Genomic DNA, 20,582 nt, shown 5'->3' with positions numbered 1-20,582 from the left:
GTCATCAAGAAAGACGCTTCGAACACACCGACCGCCTCGTTGAGCAAAATAATACACAGCATCGTCTGGATATGTGTGCAACACCAGTTCAACATTTACCATCTGCTACCATTTCTGTCAAGCCGTCTACGTTCGATAAATCCAATGTGCACTGCAACTGTCACGCAATGCTGCAAGGCATTTCTGGTGTTCCAAAATGCAATGACGCTGTCGGTGTGATGGAAAGAAGGCCCTAGATCAGATCAAGCGTTAACCGGGGAGGGACAACGCCAGCATAGCAGGTGTTTTGGTGGTGCCGGAGCCCTATCAGTGAGCAGCTGCTCATGTGGTCATTGTCACGAAGCCACACCCACTGTCGTTGTTTTTTTAATTGAACCTTTATTTATCTAGGCAAGTCGGTTAAGAACAAATTCTTATTTACAATGACGGCCTACCCCGGCCAAACCTGGACAACGCTGGGCCAATTGCCTCCCTATGGGTCTCCCAATCACGGCCGGATGTGATGCAGCCTGCATTCGAACTAGGGGTTACGGTGACACCTCTTGCACTGAGATGCAATTAAAAAAGAATAACCAGGCATCCTCTACTGACGGGATGAGCTCAATATCCTTCCAGGATACCCAGGCCAGGTCGATTAGAAAGGCCTGCCCGCTGAAGTGTTTTAGTGAGCGTTTGACAGTGATGAGGGGTGGTTGTTTGACTGCAGACCCATTACGGATGCAGGCAATGCAGCAGTGATCGCTGAGATCTTGGTTGAAAACAGCAGAGGTGTATTTGGAGGGCAAGTTGGTTAGGATGATATCTATGAGGGTGCCCATGTTTACGGATTTGGGGTTGTACCTGGTAGGTTCAGTTCATTGATAATTTGTGTGAGATTCAGGGCATCAAGTTTAGGTTGTAGGATGGCCGGGGTGTTAAGCATGTCCCAGTTTAGGTCACCTAGCAGCACGAGCTCTGAAGATAGATGAAGGGCAATCAATTCACATATGGTGTCCATGGCACAGCTGGGGGCAGAGGGTGGTCTATAGCAAGCGGCAACGGTGAGAGACTTGTTTCTGGAAATGTGGATTTTTAGAAGCTCGAATTGTTTGTCCACAGACCTGAATTGTATGACGTAGATTGCCACTCCTCCCCCTTTGGCAGTTCTATCTTGTCGGAAAATGTTATAGTTAGGGATGGAAATTTCAGGGGTTTTGGTGGTCTTCCTAAGCCAGGATTCAGACACGGCTTGGACATCTGGGTTGGCAGAGTGAGCTAAGGCAGTGAATAAAACAAACTTGGGGAGGAAGCTTCTAATGTTAACATGCATGAAACCAAGGCTTTTACGGTTACAGAAGTCAACAAATAAGAGCGCAAGGGGAATGGGAGTGGAGCTAGGCACTTCTGGGCCTGGATTAACCTCTAAATCACCAGAGGAACAAAGGAGGAGTAGGATAAGGGTACTGCTAAAGGCTATAAGAACTGGTCGTCTAGTACGTTCGGAACAGAGTATAAAAGGAGCAGGTTTCTGGGCACGATAGAATAGATTCACGGCATAATGAATAGACAAAGGTTTGGTAGGATGTGAATACAGTGGAGATAAACCTAGGCATAGAGTGACGATGAGAGAGATATTGTCTGTAGAAACATCATAGAAACCAGGTGATGTCACTGCATGTGTGGGAGGTGGAACTGAAGGGTTAGCTAAGGCAGGGCTAAAGGCTCTACAGTGAAATAAGACAATAATCACTAACCAGAACAGCAATGGACAAGGCATAATGACATTAAGGAGAGGCATGCTTAGTTGAGTGATCATAGGGGTCCAGTGAGTAGTTAAGCTGGCTGGAGACACGCTATATACGCTCAAGGTACTAAACGATATCATAACCGCCATCGATAAAAGACAGTACTGTGCAGCCGTCTTCATAGACCTTGCCAAGGCTTTCGACTCTGTCAATCACCGTATTCTTATCGGCAGACTCAGTAGCCTCGGTTTTTCGGATGACTGCCTTGCCTGGTTCACCAATTACTTTGCAGACAGAGTTCAGTGTGTCAAATCGGAGGGCATGCTGTCCGGTCCTCTGGCAGTCTCTATGGGGGTGCCACAGGGTTCAATTCTCGGGCCGACTCTTTTCTCTGTATATATCAATGATGTTTCTCATGCTGCGGGCGATTCCCTGATCCACCTCTACGCAGACGACACCATTCTATATACTTCCGGCCCGTCCTTGGACACTGTGCTATCTAACCTCCAAACGAGCTTCAATGCCATACAGCACTCCTTCCGTGGCCTCCAACTGCTCTTAAACGCTAGTAAAACCAAATGCATGCTTTTCAACCGTTCGCTGCCTGCACCCGCACGCCTGACCAGCATCACCACCCTGGATGGTTCCGACCTTGAATATGTGGACATCTATAAGTACCTAGGTGTCTGGCTAGACTCTAAACTCTCCTTCCAGACCCATATCAAACATCTCCAATCGAAAATCAAATCAAGAGTCGGCTTTCTATTCCGCAACAAAGCCTCCTTCACTCACGCCGCCAAACTTACCCTAGTAAAACTGACTATCCTACCGATCCTCGACTTCGGCGACGTCATCTACAAAATTGCTTCCAACACTCTACTCAGCAAACTGGATGCAGTTTATCACAGTGCCATCCGTTTTGTCACTAAAGCACCTTATACCACCCACCACTGCGACTTGTATGCTCTAGTCGGCTGGCCCTCGCTACATATTCGTCGCCAGACCCACTGGCTCCAGGTCATCTACAAGTCCATGCTAGGTAAAGCTCCGCCTTATCTCAGTTCACTGGTTACGATGGCAACACCCATCCGTAGCACGCGCTCCAGCAGGTGTATCTCACTGATCATCCCTAAAGCCAACACCTCATTTGGCCGCCTTTCGTTCCAGTTCTCTGCTGCCTGTGACTGGAACGAATTGCAAAAATCGCTGAAGTTGGAGACTTTTATCTCCCTCACCAACTTCAAACATCTGCTATCCGAGCAGCTAACCGATCGCTGCAGCTGTACATAGTCTATTGGTAAATAGCCCACCCATTTTCACCTACCTCATCCCCATACTGTTTTTATTTATTTATTTTTATTTTTCTGCTCTTTTGCACACCAATCTCTACCTGTACATAACCATCTGATCATTTATCACTCCAGTGTTAATCTGCATAATTGTAATTATTTGCCTACCTTCTCATGCCTTTTGCACACAATGTATATATAGACTCCCCTTTTTTCTACTGTGTTATTGACTTGTTAATTGTTTACTCCATGTGTAACTCTGTGTTGTCTGTTCACACTGCTATGCCTTATCTTGGCCAGGTCGCAGTTGCAAATGAGAACTTGTTCTCAACTAGCCTACCTGGTTAAATAAAGGTGAAATAAAAATAAAAAAAAAAACACGGCAATTCAGACAGCTAGCGGGCCGGGGCTAGCAGAAGGGCCTTAGAGGTACGTCGTGACGGACGAAGTCTGTTGTAGCCCCCGCGTGCTGTTCCGTCGGCAGACCAGCCGTTATGGATTAGTAGTGTTGTAGTGTTGTTACCGTGTAGTAAAGGTGCCCAGTCCAATTGATAAAATGCCTTGGACCGCTGCGCCACTCGGGAGTACGTTAGACATTCAGAATGAGAGGGTAAAGGTTATATAGAAATAATGGCCATCAAAATGAAAAATCATAGAACGAAATACTGACAAATTTCTATAAGCCTAATCAAGGTGTAGATTACATTCCAGTGTTCGAACTTGTAAACACGGCTGCATAGAATTTCTAAATGCGACTCCGTGCAGCCAATGGCAATGTCCACAATAGGTATAATGGGCGTATTAGATTATGCTGAGTGGTGGGGAACCGGGCCCTTCACGTCATCGAGTGAAAGCGGTGAGGGAGGAGCACCGTTCTCAAATCAAACAGCCGCTCGGTCAACAAAGCAGCATGGTGCATCGTCCAGAAACATACATATTTTTTCCATAAAATTCATATTAAAATGTTCTGGTGACGGGGAAACTAAGTTTCCTGAAGCATTAAGGTTTTCCAGCCAATTGTGTCGAAAATAGGTTAATTTACTCGAGGCTTTGATCAACAGTGTACAATAGTGGCACCTGCTGGTCAAAAGATTTTAGAGCAACCAAATGATTATAGGTGACGTCCCACACCCTGTAGCGCATGCGCAATGTAGCCTTTTTGTCTTATACCAAACCAATCAGGTCGTTGTTCAACAAAACAAAGCTTTGGATGTCATTGATCACATGCTTCTGATAAAGTGATATAGGCATTGTGTGCTGCTTTGAAGTACACTGCTTAGCGATTTTGACGCATTCCTCAGAGCTCTGACATTAAACGTAACATCACTAGAATTTTCTAAGTAGTTTGCATTGGGAAGACAGATAAAGCGTTTTAATCAAAAGCAAGCATTTTTGCATGGAAAAACACAGACTCCTACTAATTACAACTCGTTTAATTACATCAATTTTGTTTTGAGCCAACTTCGCCGTCGGTACGCCCGGTAGGCAATCAACTTTCACCCAATGCAAATCACACCTACACGGGTGCCCAGATTAATCGAACCCCCTCATTGCTGGGAGCTGACAGCTCTAACACAGTTTCAACTCCGACACCGCCAAAACAACAGCTTTGTAGGTGACGGCCATTGCAAATCTGATTAAATCTTGCCCTTACACAAGTGTTACAGCAATCAGTGACAGAAATGTTGGAGATCACAGGTGTGTCATTGTGTGACAATGCGAGCTGATTGTGCCACTAAGTAAAACTATGGCTAATAATCTATCAGTGCTCAAGCGATCCCATGAGATTCATAGAGATTATCATGGGTAAGTCAATCGGTCAGCCTTTCATAGCCATTAGGGTGACATCCCAGCAAACATGACGCTATTGAATACCTATGTGGGTATTCGCCTGACACGGGCTAGCCAGTCCCTCCAGGAATTTGTCTGGATTTTGTCAAATATTTGCAAGCAAAAATGTTTGACTTTGCTGAGGCAATTCTGACATTTAGCATGTAAATATGCAATGATTTTGTCCAATATGTCGCGAAATTGTGCTAAAAAGGGAAAACGTTTTGTGCACGTGTGGCTTGATTTAATCATATAATGCGGTGAATGTGCAGTGATTGGTTGAAATTGCGAGCCCTCTTTTTGTACTGCAGTGATCGGTCAGTTTCAATGATAATATTACAATGATTTGTCTGTTTTATGCGTAAATAGTGTGGTGATTGGTCAAATTTGTAAGCCTCGCATAATAAGCAGGGAATTGTTGATTTTGCAAAACTATTTGCTGTTGCAGAATCACGGAATCCTGGAGCGATGGGCTAGCTCACACTAAGTCCACACCAGCCCAACACTGGCTAGCCCACACCAGCCCAACACTGGCTAGCCCACGTCAGCACAACACTGGCTAGCCCACACCAGCACAACACTGGCTAGCCCACACCAGCACAACACTGGCTAGCCCACACCAGCACAACACTGGCTAGCCCACACCAGCACAACACAGGCTAGCCCACACCAGCACAACACTGGCTAGCCCACACCAGCACAACACTGGCTAGCCAACACCATCACAACACTGGCTAGCCCACACCAGCACAACACTGGCTAGCCCACACCAGCACAACACTGGCTAGCCCACACCAGCACAACACTGGCTAGCCCACACCAGCACAACACTGGCTAGCCCACACCAGCACAACACTGGCTAGCCCACACCAGCACAACACTGGCTAGCCCACACCAGCACAACACAGGCTAGCCCACACCAGCACAACACAGGCTAGCCCTCACCAGCCCAACACAGGCTAGCCCTCACCAGCCCAACATAGGCTAGCCCTCACCAGCCCAACACAGGCTAGCCCTCACCAGCCCAACACAGGCTAGCCCTCACCAGCCCAACACAGGCTAGCCCTCACCAGCCCAACACAGGATAGCTCACAACAGCCCAACATAGGCTAGCCCTCACCAGCCCAACACAGGCTAGCCCTCACCAGCCCAACACAGGCTAGCCCTCACCAGCCCAACACAGGCTAGCCCTCACCAGCCCAACACAGGCTAGCCCAAGTCCTACTACCTCACAATGTAGAGGCAGGGACTTTTTTGAATATTTGGAGCATTGTTTGCACACAGGTCTTTCTGTGCAACCGTTACTGAGAAGTTTGTTCCAGTTTAAGTGTTCTGTTGTGTAATGCCCAAATAGGGTTTGATCTTGTACCGTGCCAATGATAAAGTTTAAAAAAAATCTTAAATAACTGTGAGGTGTGGGACACTAAACAGTTTGTCTTGTAAGAAATATATGTATGGTAGTGACAACATGGTTGTCATTCTGATACAATGTGACACATTCACCAAATACCTTTAATGCTTGAAAATGTTCAAATGTATGCATTGGATTGTAATAAATAAATAATACATCAATTCATATTTAAAAACATATACATTGGCATAGGGTGGGGCAGCCCAAATGGGGCCATTATTCTTGCCCACATCGGGCTGACATCATGCTAATGCGGGCATGTTTGCTGGGAAAACATTATTTCAGACAGAGTGAGGGCTGCCCACACTGGGCCAAAGCCTTAGGGACCAATGTGGAGCCAAGGCCCATCGGCTTAATGTCCGCAGCCTTTGGGCCCACATCGTGCCAATGTGGAGCCCATCGGCTTAATGTCCGCAGCCTTTGGGCCCACATCGTGCCAATGTGGAGCCAAGGCCCATCGGCTTAATGTCCGCAGCCTTTGGGCCCACATCGTGCCAATGTGGAGCCAAGGCCCATCGGCTTAATGTCTGCAGCCTTTGGGCCCACATCGTGCCAATGTGGAGCCAAGGCCCATCGGCTTAATGTCCGCAGCCTTTGGGCCCACATCGTGCCAATGTGGAGCCAAGGCCCATCGGCTTAATGTCCGCAGCTATTGGGCCCACATCGTGCCAATGTGGAGCCAAGGCCCATCGGCTTAATGTCCGCAGCTATTGGGCCCACATCGTGCCAATGTGGAGCCAAGGCCCATCGGCTTAATGTCCGCAGCCTTTGGGCCCACATCGTGCCAATGTGGAGCCAAGGCCCATCGGCTTAATGTCTGCAGCTATTGGGCCCACATCGTGCCAATGTGGAGCCAAGGCCCATCGGCTTAATGTCTGCAGCCTTTGGGCCCACATCGTGCCAATGTGGGCATGTTTTCTGGGATGGTTGATGAATCACTTGAAGTGCTGCCAATTGGTATCGATAAGAAAAATGAAAGGAGCGGAATGGAACAAACATGCCTGAGTACTTGGCAGTTAAGTAACAGAAAATGGGTTAAGATTGAACTTTTGACAGTATTTTAACCCCAGTTTTGTTGACTCTTTCAGATGCAGCCCGCTACATTCCCCACAACGGTATGTGAAACTCATCATGGATTTGTTATTGAGGAGTAAAGGAAACTGTCACGCCTTTTCTTACTCTTAACAACTTTTTTTTTTATCTCAGTATGGAACTGGATCTGTGATGCTGCAGAGGAAGTGACCCTTGACCCCAAGACAGCCAACCCTGACCTCTTCCTCTCTGATGACGACAAGCGAATGCGCTGTGGCCTGGAGCGGCGAGACATCCCTAACTGCAGTCGCCGCTTCGACGGCTGGTGGTTTTGCGCTCTGGGAAGCGAGGGCTACATCTCCGGGCGCCATTACTGGGAAGTCGAAGTGGGCGACCGGGACTGGCGGCTGGGCGTGGCTAAAGGCTCCGCCCAGAGGAAGGGTTACAGTCCCCTTAACACACAGACGGGCTACCTCACCCTGAGGCTGGAGAGGGGCTCAGACCTCAAGGCGCTGACGGTGCCCGCCACGCCACTGGCCCAGATGCTGGTCCCCAGAAAGGTAGGGGTCTACCTGGACTATGAGCAGGGCCAGCTCTCCTTCTACGATGTGGAGAAGAGGTCCCACATCTACACGTACAACGAGACCTTCACAGAGAGACTGTTCCCCGTGTTTGGGACTGTAGAGGTAGTGAGGGATCTGGTGATCAGGCCGGCACAGACCAGGGAACCCTGCCTCTGCCCTGGACCCTGTCTCTGGTGATAACGTATTACAGCGTTCTTCAAACCTGGTCCTGGAGAGCTAGCCTGGAATCCACACAGATTATTGTAATAGTAGCAAAATTCTGTGTAAATTCCAGGCTAGTGGAGGGCAGGCTTTTGTTCTCATCCAGCACTATCACACCTGATTCGATGGTGTGATGATTAGTTAATTCAGGTGTGTTAAAACAAGGCTGGAACAAATGCATGCACTCCTTAGGACCTGGACTGAAGAACAGTTATTACCTCATCCCTGTTACACTTTTATTACATTGCCTTCATGCCACACTACTTCAAGGTACAAAGGAACTGTAAAAGAACGTGCTGCCCAAATTACCCAAAGATCTGACGTAGTCGATATTTAGTTCAGCAAGAGCTTGCACACAGAAGACACACACAGAAAGACACACACACACACACACACACACACACAGAGACAGACAGCTAGGGTTTACAGTCTATAGTGTATAAAAGGGATGGTAGAGAGAGTAGCATGCAGTACTTCATTATTCCTCTGATTCTCTTATTCTTAGATTTTCTGATTCTCTTCCTGTCTGATTCTCTTCCTCTCTGATTCCACTGTCCAGCTTGCAAGAGTCTAAGCATATTTTTGGAAGTTACGGTTGATATTGACAGTGTGTAAAATGGTGTGATAACAATGCTTTTTTTCAGTCATCAATAAATTAAGAAAAATCTCAAGAAGATGTTTGTCGGTTTCTAGTCAACAAAGGTGTGGAATTAGGGTTGCAAAGGTAGGGTATATTACGGGTAACTTTCAAAGTCAGTAAACTACCAGAATTTTTGTAACTTTCAGGAATTTTATGGAATTTACCACATGACATCTAGTGGCCTGTATGGGTACTTCAGATTATCACAGGTGTCTAATTATTTCTGGCCTCTGTGGGGCCTTATCACATATAAAATATGATTTAAAAAATATAAAAGCATTATCCTAAATACAACCCATCAACTTAGTGAATGGCATTTGTGTTTAATATGAGGGTTTCAGCATTAAATATCCTTTATTATTTACACATGTTTATATATTTGACGATGTCTTTGTTCATGTTTTGGGGCGCCAAACTGGTGGCAGTTGTGAAAAAAGTAAATAGAAGAGTTAGGGCTCTTAAGTCAGATCCGCTTTAGCCGACATCCACATAGCAGTTGTTTTGCTAGGGTCGGAAATGGAACTGCGTTAGAGCTGTCAAATCCACAAGCGGCTCCTTGCGCTATACCTTTCATTTTATTGAACCTTTATTTAACGAGGCAAGTCAGTTAAGAACAAAATTCTTATTTACAATGACGGCCCTACCTTATTTTGTTTAATGATTTTTAGTTTGAGCGTAATTTCTGTACTTTGCTCTGTTCATCTATCCCTCAATGAAAAACATCCCCACAGCATGATGCTGCCACCATCACGCTTCACTGTAGGGATGGTTCCAGGTTTTCTCCAGCCATGACGCTTGGCATTCTGGCCAAAGAGTTCAATCTTGGTTTCATATTGTTTCTCATGGTCAGAGTCTTTAGGTGCCTTTTGGCAAACTCCAAGCGGGCTGTCATGTGCCTTTTACTCTGGAATGGCTTCCGTCTGGTCACTCTACCGTAAAGGCCTGATTGGTGGAGTGCTGCAGAGATGGTTGTCCTTATAGAAGTTTCTCCCATCTCTACGGAGGAACTCTGGAGCTCTGTCAGAGTGACCATCGGGTTCTTGGTCCCCTCCCTGACCAAGGCCCTTCTCCCCTGATTGCTCAGTTTGGCCAGGCGGCCAGCACTAGGAAGAGTCTTGGTGGTTCCAAACTTCTTCCATTATGGGGTTATTGTGTTTAGATTGAGGAGTGAAAAAGGGAAGGGGTCTGAATACTTTCCGAATGAACTGTACATGAGAATATACAGAAATGCATCTAGAGGTGGTTTATATTCAATCTTTATTAAGTGTAATAAAATAGACAGATATATAAAACAGTAACTGATGAATAGATATGATAAAAAAGCTGTGCCTTATACATTTTTGTTGGTATATTTCTAAAATGTTAATGACTTTCACAACAAACTAATCTTGCCGTGTCTTACTAAGTGTAAGGACTCTTTACAATGGACAGCATTTTGAATTGAACTAAAGCACAACATGGGTTTGAAAATACATTATAAAGACAATACAATATTTTTTTGTCTCAAAACATATACCTATATATCCGGACTAAGTCGTTGAAGTTATGCTAGAATATATTAGTTAGACACAAAAGGTTTTAGACCATAGCACTCAATCAGACACAGTAACGAGACACACTTTAACTAGGAATACCTTAGAGGTTATAACTAATGTATGCGAATTAGCTAAAGCTTTTGTCCAAAGTGACACAGAGTCACAGATGCATATATAATTTTTTTACAGGTGGCATGGGTGGTCCCGGGAATCAAACCCACTATCCCGGAGTTGCAAGTGCTATGCTCTACCTACAGAGGACCATTTATGAATGTAGTAAATGTGTTCACATACGCATGGGAAAAAATAAAGGAAATGAAATATATAAAACCATAGGAAACATATTTTTACACAAACAATACATTGCAATACAGTATTTGGCATCAACATTTTAATTCCATTTCTTCTGACGTACAGAAAACACATCAGTCTAATATATTTGTAATGGCTTTGAGAGTTACCAACAATCTAATAATACAATGAACCCCTACAAAAAAAACCTATTTAAGGTACTGGCAGGCATGTCATCAATTTAACAAACTGCAGCCATGTTGCAGGCACCTAGTCGCCAAAGTAGCCAACCAGTACAAAAAATCTTACCTGCTCTCCCTCTCTTTATCTCTGTCAAAATATATATTAGCAGGAGCCAACTCTACTTTTAACTATTGAGAACCGACCTCAGATAAGTGTAATGGCCTTATCTAAAGCCTCTGGGTGTGGTATCAGGTATAGAAGCAATAGAGAATTACAACATGACATATCTTTGTGGGGGTGGTAGAGTTCTTTGAATGTAAAATGTTTGCGACAACATAGAAACAACAACGACAAAACTAAATAATGAAGAATGAAAATGAATCCCATGACCGATGGAGGAGAGGAGCCATTGTTTTGTAACAGACAGAGAGGAGGACATGTTGGGTACCGTGGACGCCGCCATCTTGTTGTTGACCTTTGACTTCAGGTCTCGTAGAATGACCTCTCGACCTTCTTGGTGACGCTGCTGGTGCCGGCCACTTGCATGCTCCTCTGCACCACCTCCTTCGTCACATGACGTGTCACCATGCCGCTGGTCTCTGTGTGCTGGGTCGTCTTCCCCACCACCATCATACCATCTCCTAGGGGGAGGAGAGGGGGTTAGAGAGATGCTGTGAGTGAGAGTGAGTGAGTGAGTGAGTGAAATGCTGTGGGAGTGAGTGAGAGAGAGCGAGCGAGAGAGAGAAATGCTGTCGGAGTGAGAGAGAGAGATTAAATTGATACACTACCTGAGTAGTATGGGTCGTTGATCATGGTGTGTGTGACGTTGGTGCGTGTGCTGCCCTCTGTAGGAAGTTGGTACACATCTCTCTTGGTCAAGGACTGACTGCTGTACTGAGATGTACCACCTAGGCCTCCTAGTTGAGACATACTGCCTAGGCCTCCTAGTTGAGACATACTGCCTAGGCCTCCTTGTTGAGACATACTACCTAGGCCTCCTAGTTGAGACATACTGCCTAGGCCTCCTAGTTGAGATGTACCACCTAGGCCTCCTAGTTGAGACATGCTACCTACAGAGAGGAGAAAGAGAATCCTACATTAGTATACAATACAATTCCAAATATACAAACGCATAGAAAACTGGCTTCTAAATATGAAACCGAGTACCGAAACCTTATTAATTTCAATTTAAGCACTAGATAAAACCTTCGATAAAAGAGACTCTTGTAGGACTCTGTCCTCTTACCGTCATCCTGAGACTCGATGGTGATAATGCCCTCCCTCTCGGGGCCGAAGCCCTGGGTCGTCCTGGCCTGAACTTTGAACTTGTACGGCATGTTCTCACTCAGGTCCGGAACTGTCAGACTGGTCTCAGCGCTGTCACCGCTCACCTGGAAGGAACGCATGTCACCTGGGGGAGGGGGGATGGAGATGAAGGGGGACAGTGGGGATCAGACTAGGAAATTAAAGTGGATATGAATATGAAAGTTAAAGATCATTTGATTAGCATTGTCCAATAACAAGTCAAGAAGACCTAGAGATTAACAAAATAGAAGAGTCTTTGATTTTGTCTCTCTCGATCATGTCAATGTATAAATCCTAGCAAATGACTGTTGACAAAAAATCTCTACAATCCCCGAAAACTGATCTGGAGTCAGTGTTCACTCTCACCTCCTCCGTGCAGATGTTCACAGGTGACCACGTAGCCCAGGATGTCTCCGTTGGGTTTGCGGGGTTTCTCCCAGCTCAGCTGCAGTGCCTCGGGGGACAGAGCTGTGAACACCAGGGGGCCTGGAGCACTGGGGGTACTGAGAGTGAAGGAAGAACCTGGGGGAGAAGGGGAGTTAGAGAGGAGAGGTGGAGAGAGTTAAGGGACAGAGCTGTGAATATCAGGGGGCCTGGAGCACTGGGGGCACTTAGAGTGAAGGGAGAAACTGAAGCGGGAAGACAGAGAGCGTGAGGAAGAGAATACATGGAGGGAGTGAAGGAGAGACCAAGGAACAAGGGATTGAAAGATAGAGGTAATTGGAGAGAGCGAAAGTAAATGTAGATTAAACCGGAAACAGAGAGCTAGAGGTCAGAGATTAATCAGCTAACCAAAGGAGTGAGGATAAGAGTGATCCACAATGGCGGGCAAAGATGTATAGCCGATCACCTGGCATTGGTCTGTATAGCTGATTACCTGGCATTGGTCTGTATAGCTGATTACCTGGCATTGGGCTGAGTGGTCTGTATAGTTGATTACCTGGCATTGGGCTGAGTGGTCTGTATAGCTGATTTACCTGGCATTGGGCTGAATGGTCTGTATAGCTGATTACCTGGCATTGGGCTGAGTGGTCTGTATAGCTGATTTACCTGGCATTGGGCTGAGTGGTCTGTATAGCTGATTACCTGGCATTGGGCTGAGTGGTCTGTATAGCTGATTACCTGCCATTGGTCAGTATAGCTGATTACCTGGCGTTGAGCGAGTGGTCTGTATAGCTGATTTACCTGGCATTGGGCTGAGTGGTCTGTATAGCTGATTACCTGGCATTGGGCTGAGTGGTCTGTATAGCTGATTACCTGGCATTGGGCTGAGTGGCCTCTATAGCTGATTACCTGGCATTGAGCTGAGTGGTCTGTATAGCTGATTACCTGCCATTGGTCAGTATAGCTGATTACCTGGCATTGGGCTAATTGGTCTGTATAGCAGATTACCTGGCATTGAGCTGAGTGGTCTGTATAGCTGATTTACCTGGCATTGGGCTGAGTGGTCTGTATAGCTGATTACCTGGCATTGGGCTGAGTGGCCTCTATAGCTGATTACCTGGCATTGAGCTGAGTGGTCTGTATAGCTGATATACCTGGCATTGGGCTGAGTGGTCTGTATAGCTGATTTACCTGGCATTGGGCTGAGTGGTCTGTATAGCTGATTACCTGGCATTGAGCTGAGTGGTCTGTATAGCTGATTACCTGGCATTGGGCTGAGTGGGCTGTTGGGGTCGACAGCTGACTCTATGGTGATGACTCCCTCCCTCTCCGGTCCCCAGCCTTCCTGACTCTGAGCCTTCACCTTGAACAGGTAGGAGTGGTTAGGCAGCAGGTCCTGCACCACCACGGAGTTGTCTGCGGGGCTGGACATGTTTATACGCTTCACATCACCTGGACAGAGAGACAAAGGGGTTTAGATTACTGTAAAGGGATGCTGGGACAAGGCCATCAGATCTATAACAGTTGATAGGGCTTTCTTCAAATCCTATCAGAAGTCTTCACGGATATACCCGAGGTCTGACAGTATAGTAGTTGACCCTGAGATCACGCTCAGCGGCCACGGACCTCGGATCGGTTTGGTAATATGGAAAACACTGGTCCCAAATGATATGTGAAGAGGAAAACATCCCGATGACATTAAATGTCCTAGGATTTACATTTCCTACGCATGGCAGTTGATTCAGTCAATAGCATTAATGTCTCTCCTCCACCCATCTGCCTCTGTCTGGCTTGAGTTCTCTCTATAGCGAACTTGCATCATTGTTCCCACTGGAGATATGGGATCGGCAATATGGGGCTATTTCACATGAGGCGTAGTGGTTACTTAGGAACTTTTGTCGTTCGCAATGGATGTAAAACACTCTGACCTTCTGTGAGGTGATGGGAAAACTACTTTGAGAAGCTCCACAGTGGTGGAGAGTTAAGACGATCAGAAATATTTTTATTTTTAAATGTAACCTATATTTAACAAGTCGGTTTAAGAGCGAATTCTTATTTACAATGACGGCCTACCCCAGCCGACGTGGGGCCAATAGTGCGCCGCCCTATGGGACTCCAAATCAAGGCCCGGATGTGATACAGCCTGGATATTATCAGACGTCCCCAAATGGGAACGTTTATAGGTCAACATTTGCACACAAAATAAACATTAACAAACTAAGGGAAAACAATTCACACAATTAAACAATGAATGCACACGAATTAGCGGGAGACAGAGATCATTCTGCAGAGACAAAACTAGTAGTCTCTTCACCACACATCATTGTGTCCATATTTTAAATTAGGGATGCCATTTCTGAAAATACTAAGCTGTGGTGTAGCCCACAACTCATTTATTTTAGATAGGCCTACAACAGAAAAGGCATGTGAAACGGTTCACTGCCTACCACACAAGCCAAAACAATTCCGCAGGCGTGAGCACCAATAAAGCTGCATTTTGTATTATTTGGGTACGATACAGATCCGACCCAATTTGAATCTGATTCTACCTCATCTCTGACATATTCTGGGTCAGATCTGGTCCACATCGGATCGGGTAATGATTTTCAAATAAATGACTGTGTCCTGTCGATGTCTGATTGGAATTTCACAGATCCAATTCGGTTCGGATCTCAATTTGTGGATCCTATTCACCCGTACCCGACAACTGTGTTCACAGGTTCAAAAATGAAAATCAATATTCTTCTTCTGCACATAATAAAACACAATGTGTTTAGAATGTGACACAAATGTCCATGGGTCCATACCTCCATTCAGCAGCTGGTAGAGAACACAGTACCCTAAAACATCCCTGTCACAGTGGGGCTCCTGCCAGCTGATCTTCAGGGCAGTGGGGCCCAGGGCAGAGAACACCAGCCTGGTGGGGGTGTCCGGGACCCCAGGGGCCAAACGAGCGTCTGGGGGGGGGGGGGGGGGGGAGAATAGGTCAATGAGGGGGAGAGAAAGAGAGATGGGTTTCGGGAAGGAGGGTGGTTAGGGGTGGAGTCAAAATCACAGGGGTTACATAAACTATTACAAGGTGAGATGTGATTAACGAGAGGTGAGTGAGCGTGATGCAGAGAGAGAGCGAGAAAGAGAACTTTCCCTATCAAAGAAAACATACATCACAGCAAAAAACTGCTTCAGCAACACAAAGCCTTCCCGTCTCACCAGCGATGGGCATGGTAAGCCCTGCCATGAGGCCAAAGTGTATCTTTAGGCTCTGCTATTGTCCCAGTGGTGTGAGAGAGGACAGATGAGTGTGCTGCAGACAGACAGACTCACCCTGGAGCACCCTGTCCAGGTTCAGTAGTGCATCGTTGACATCCTCAGACTGGGTCCTGGCCCGGAAGGCCTGAGACATACCGTAGTCGTACTGACTCTGTGTCTGAGTGGGACTGAAGCCATAAGTACCTGAGAATGCACGGAGCAAGCAAAAATGGAGCAGGAGGAGGAGGACAGGAAAGGAAGTGAAAGAGAATGAACAAAGGAAGGAAGACAGTGAAAGAGGCGAGGGAGTAGAGGATTGAAGTATGGAGAACAACAGGAGAAGAAGAGAGCGACAGTCAGCATAGCGCCTGCATAGCTCTGTGCAGCCACCAACCCCAGTAATCGATGACAGATATCCAAGCCAGCCGCTTCATGCAACTCATCAGTAAGCCTGCTGTAGATGATCTGTATATCTGACATTTATAGCCATGATCGATACAGACAAACAGATGAGCTTCTTTCAGGTTTTAACAGTAGAGGTCAGAAAGATCTGAAAACTGTGATGGCATTTTCCTTAGCAAAGACCTCCTTGTCAAAGACCTCCTTGTCAAAGACCTCATCTAAATTGGCTCGTTGTAGCCTCATGCCTGTGACCTGTGTCAGTGTGAACTGTAATTGATCGGCTCTTTACACTCAGAGCTGAAAATATGCTTTCAAATATGCTTAAAAAAATATGCTTCAAATTAATTTAATCTTACTTTGGCCATCTGTGTATCCAGACAATCCACTGGACAGGTCTCCTATGATGATGGAATCTCGGATGTTGTCGTCATACTCATAGTAACCTCTGTTTTCTGATCGCTTCCTCATGACAACATTCTCCGTGCGCGTCCCGCCCCCAATCACCTGAGTGCGGGAGAGAGAGTTTCCTCCTGTAGGAGAGGAGAAGACCAGTGATGACAACTACCAAATACATAGATACTGAACAATAGAATTATAGCAAACAGTACATTCTGAGTGCAAGGTTGGCAAACTTCTGGTGTCAACACATTTCCCATTTAAACTCTAAATCTCCAAGTTTACTGAACTCTGTTCTGGTGAAGACAAGCCAGCTGGAATTACTTGCCATTGTCATATCATTGTAAGTCAACAGAAAGATTCAAAAGCTGACACATTCTGCATCCATCCGTACCTTGTCCAGAGAGGTATGTTGTGGTGGACTCCATGGACATGGACCCCCCGGCCCCCCCTCGGTGGCTGGAGCTGAGGGTGGACATGGGAGACACCTGGCTGTAGCTGGATGAAGACATGTTGGTACTGCGCGACATGGAATTATTTCCCCCGGGGAAGAGGAAGTTCTGTTCCAACCTGCCGTTAATTGGTTCTGAAAGACAAAGATGAGGAGACCCAGAAGAGAAGAGAAAGAACATCAAGAACATTCTGGAACCCAACATAACTCAAACCAAACATTCCGGAACCCAATATAACTCAAACCAAACATTCTGGAACCCAAATCAAACATTCTGGAACCCAACATAAACCAAACCAAACATTCTGGAACCCAACATAACTCAAACCAAACATTATGCAACCCAACATAAACCAAACCAAACATTCTTGAACCCAACATAAACCAAACCAAACATTCTGGAACCCAACATAAACCAAACCAAACCAAACATTCTGGAACCCAACATAAACCAAACCAAACATTCTGGAAACAAAATAATTGATTTAAGTACGTTAATAATAGCGGCAAATCACAACAAACTGCAAGAGAAACACCCTCCTTAGACTGCACACAGGGACATACATACATTTGGTATCACCACTTCCACAGCCATGAGAAGCCTTTATACATCACCAGGTCACCCGTGATACAAAACAGTATTAGACGTCCATCCATGTCTGAAGACTTCAGGAGATGACGTGAAAACCGACCACTAGGGGCAACAGTGAGCGCTGTTACCTTCAAGTAGGTTTGGGTTTTGCTAGGCCTTGTGGATGGGCATATGCATCAAAAGGTGTAAAAGGTAGCATGTTTTAAATGCAGCAATAGAAAGTTGTTTTGGAGATTTTTTTTGTTTTAAGCCTATCCCATACCTTAACCATTCGGCTTTAATGCCTAACCTTAGGATTTTGAAGTTAATGCCTAAACTTACCCTTAAACACTTTGTCGTTTGGAACAACTTCGAAATTTGACATTGTAGAAACATGGATGAACGTGTAATTCTGACGTGAGACTGTGAGAGCTTGTTGCATATACAAGCCCTACAACCTGCCTCCTTCCCAGAGCATCTCTCCACATAGAGGTGTAAAGAGTGCAGACAGGAGAGACAGACAGGAAAATCCTGTCATGACCATCAACTGGCGGTGGGGCAGTTGATGCCTGGAAATGAAGACCCTTTTGGTGGGAGGGTTGAGGTGCAACAGGGGAAGAGGCCAGACCAGAACCAGGGGTAGGGGTAGATTGGAGGACGGAAACATGATGTTGATTAGAGATCTGAGGACTTTGTGCAGACGAGAGGTGGTGGCATAGGGGGCACTGGAGCTGCATTGGGAGATTTGTGCCCGGCGTACACAGTAGCTGGCATGCCATCTCTGTATCTGTCTGTCTGTCTATCCAGGGCGGTCTTCACCTTGATGGGGTATCTGTGTTCGGCTGGGTCGGGGGGTCTCGTCGCTGCTGGTCTCTGTGTCTGTGCTGAGGTGGTAGGGGATCACATCCACATGCCTTTTCCAGGACACCGAACGCAGGTCCAGCTTGGAACCCACCAACTTGATAAAGCCTTGTTATGGAGAGGAGAGGCAGGCGGAGGGGGAGGGGGGGGGGGGGTATTGATGGTTGGCATGGCAGTTGTTTTTGTGAAGCGAGGTGATTAGAAGGAGTTGAGAGAGGAGGAAAAGGAGGAGGCTGGATGTATGTAGATTCTGTGATATCTAAACTACAGAGCAATAATAGGAGCGGTCTGACTGGCAAGATGAAGCCTTGAAGAAGAAAATGAAGACTGGTATGAAGACTGGCATGATAAAACCCGAAGCCATGAAGAAGAAAATGAAGACTGGTATGAAGACTGGCATGATAAAACCCAAAGCCATGAAGAAGAAAATGAAGACTGGCATGATAAAACCCAAAGCCACGAAGAAGAAAATGAAGACTGGCATGATAAAACCCAAAGCCACGAAGAAGAAAATGAAGACTGGCATGATAAAACCCAAAGCCACAAAGAAGAAAATGAAGACTGGTATGAAGACTGGCATGATAAAACCCAAAGCCACGAAGAAGAAAATGAAGACTGGCATGATAAAATCCAAAGCCACAAAGAAGAAAATAAAGACTGGTATGAAGACTGGTATGATAAAACCCAAAGCCACAAAGAAGAAAATGAAGACTGGTATGAAGACTGGCATGATAAAACCCAAAGCCACGAAGAAGAAAATGAAGACTGGCATGATAAAATCCAAAGCCACAAAGAAGAAAATGAAGACTGGTATGAAGACTGGCATGATAAAACCCAAAGCCACAAAGAAGAAAATAAAGACTGGTATGAAGACTGGCATGATAAAACCCAAAGCCATGAAGAAGAAACTGAAGACTGGCATGATAAAACCCAAAGCCACGAAGAAGAAAATAAAGACTGGTATGAAGACTGGCATGATAAAATCCAAAGCCACAAAGAAGAAAATAAAGACTGGTATGAAGACTGGCATGATAAAATCCAAAGCCACAAAGAAGAAAATAAAGACTGGTATGAAGACTGGCATGATAAAACCCAAAGCCATGAAGAAGAAAATGAAGACTGGCATGATAAAATCCAAAGCCACAAAGAAGAAAATAAAGACTGGTATGAAGACTGGCATGATAAAATCCAAAGCCACAAAGAAGAAAATAAAGACTGGTATGAAGACTGGTATGATAAAACCCAAAGCCACAAAGAAGAAAATAAAGACTGGTATGAAAACTGGCATGATAAAACCCAAAGCCATGAAGAAGAAAATGAAGAAGAGACACCAGTTGTGGATCTGATGGTCTTGTGAGATGTAAAATAAAGTCAGTTTGTTAAAAGATACTTCAGAGAGAGAGAGGGGGGAGAAGAGAGAGAGAGAGAGTGAGAGAGCGAGCGAGAGAGGGGAGAAGGAAATAAATATAGAGAAAGAATGAATGAAAACAGAGACAGAAAGTGATAAAGAGAGCGAGAACGATGGAGGAAACCCTCCTATCTGTCAGCCTCAACTGTGACACATTAAACCCTTTTTTAGGATTCTCTTTCTTTCTCTTTCTGCTTCAGTGAGCAGATGACTGGACTACAGAAGATGGATAGACATGTCTCTTTCAGATCAAAACAGTGAGCTTCATCCCCATTAGCTGTTACTTAGCAACAGCTATTCTTCCTGGGGTCCACTCAAAACACAATACAACTCCCAGGACACAACTGAAGCTAGACGGCAAAGAGATGTCAGGAAAGGTGGCGTAGTCTGCGGGTACCCACCTTCGTCTGAGACGCTGGGTCTCTTGGAGTCTGTTGGCGATCTCATAACCTCACTGCTGTACATCAGGTAGCCGTCGTACTCATCCCCCGCCTCCGCGTCCACTATAGGTATGTCTGGGATGATAGGGACTATAGGGAGGAGAGGAAGAGAGATGGATCAACGCCTCGATCACACCGACAGCATCATTGAGTTTTGGTACACCAGAAGTACATTGATTTCCAATGGAACGCTGCATTTGCTGTTCAGAATTGCGTTGCAGAGGAAGTTGCAGTGCGTTCGGTGTGGTGCATACGTTTGATTTATCCAACGTATGAGTCAAACTGTATGAGTATCCAACGTATGAGTCAAACTGTATAGTAGACGGCTTGACAGAAATGGTAGCAGAAGGTAAGTGTTGAACTTCTGTTGCACACACATCCAGACGATGCTGTGT

General features: G+C 45.8%; 2 protein-coding genes across 3 annotated transcripts in view; one reads left to right on the top strand and one right to left on the bottom strand.

Moving 5' to 3' along the window:
* LOC110491317 (butyrophilin subfamily 1 member A1) overlaps positions 1–8,739 on the top strand; it is a 25,530-nt gene extending 16,791 nt beyond the window's left edge. The window contains exons 8-9 of the mRNA XM_036946099.1: positions 7,343–7,369; positions 7,461–8,739. Coding sequence (XP_036801994.1) covers positions 7,343–7,369; positions 7,461–8,047 — 614 coding nt within the window. The 3' untranslated portion in view covers positions 8,048–8,739. The remainder of the gene's footprint in view (positions 1–7,342; positions 7,370–7,460) is intronic.
* Positions 8,740–9,945: 1,206 nt separating this feature from the next.
* The window catches only part of LOC110492816 (integrin beta-4), a 30,788-nt gene continuing 20,151 nt past the window's right edge, over positions 9,946–20,582 (bottom strand). The window contains exons 30-39 of one of the 2 annotated variants that reach the window (XM_036946097.1): positions 20,149–20,277; positions 16,851–17,042; positions 16,417–16,590; positions 15,734–15,862; positions 15,217–15,366; positions 13,673–13,861; positions 12,392–12,547; positions 11,967–12,131; positions 11,509–11,790; positions 9,946–11,361 (exon numbers count right to left, since the gene is read on the bottom strand). In XM_036946097.1, coding sequence (XP_036801992.1) covers positions 11,204–11,361; positions 11,509–11,790; positions 11,967–12,131; positions 12,392–12,547; positions 13,673–13,861; positions 15,217–15,366; positions 15,734–15,862; positions 16,417–16,590; positions 16,851–17,042; positions 20,149–20,277 — 1,724 coding nt within the window. In that variant the 3' untranslated portion in view covers positions 9,946–11,203. The remainder of the gene's footprint in view (positions 11,362–11,508; positions 11,791–11,966; positions 12,132–12,391; positions 12,548–13,672; positions 13,862–15,216; positions 15,367–15,733; positions 15,863–16,416; positions 16,591–16,850; positions 17,043–20,148; positions 20,278–20,582) is intronic. The other variant, XM_036946098.1, reaches the window with a different exon arrangement.

This window comes from Oncorhynchus mykiss, chromosome 16, assembly GCF_013265735.2.
Source record: "Oncorhynchus mykiss isolate Arlee chromosome 16, USDA_OmykA_1.1, whole genome shotgun sequence".
Lineage (NCBI taxonomy): Eukaryota > Metazoa > Chordata > Actinopteri > Salmoniformes > Salmonidae > Oncorhynchus > Oncorhynchus mykiss.
Note: the sequence above shows the minus strand (reverse complement) of the source record. Positions and strands in the feature narration are given on the sequence as shown.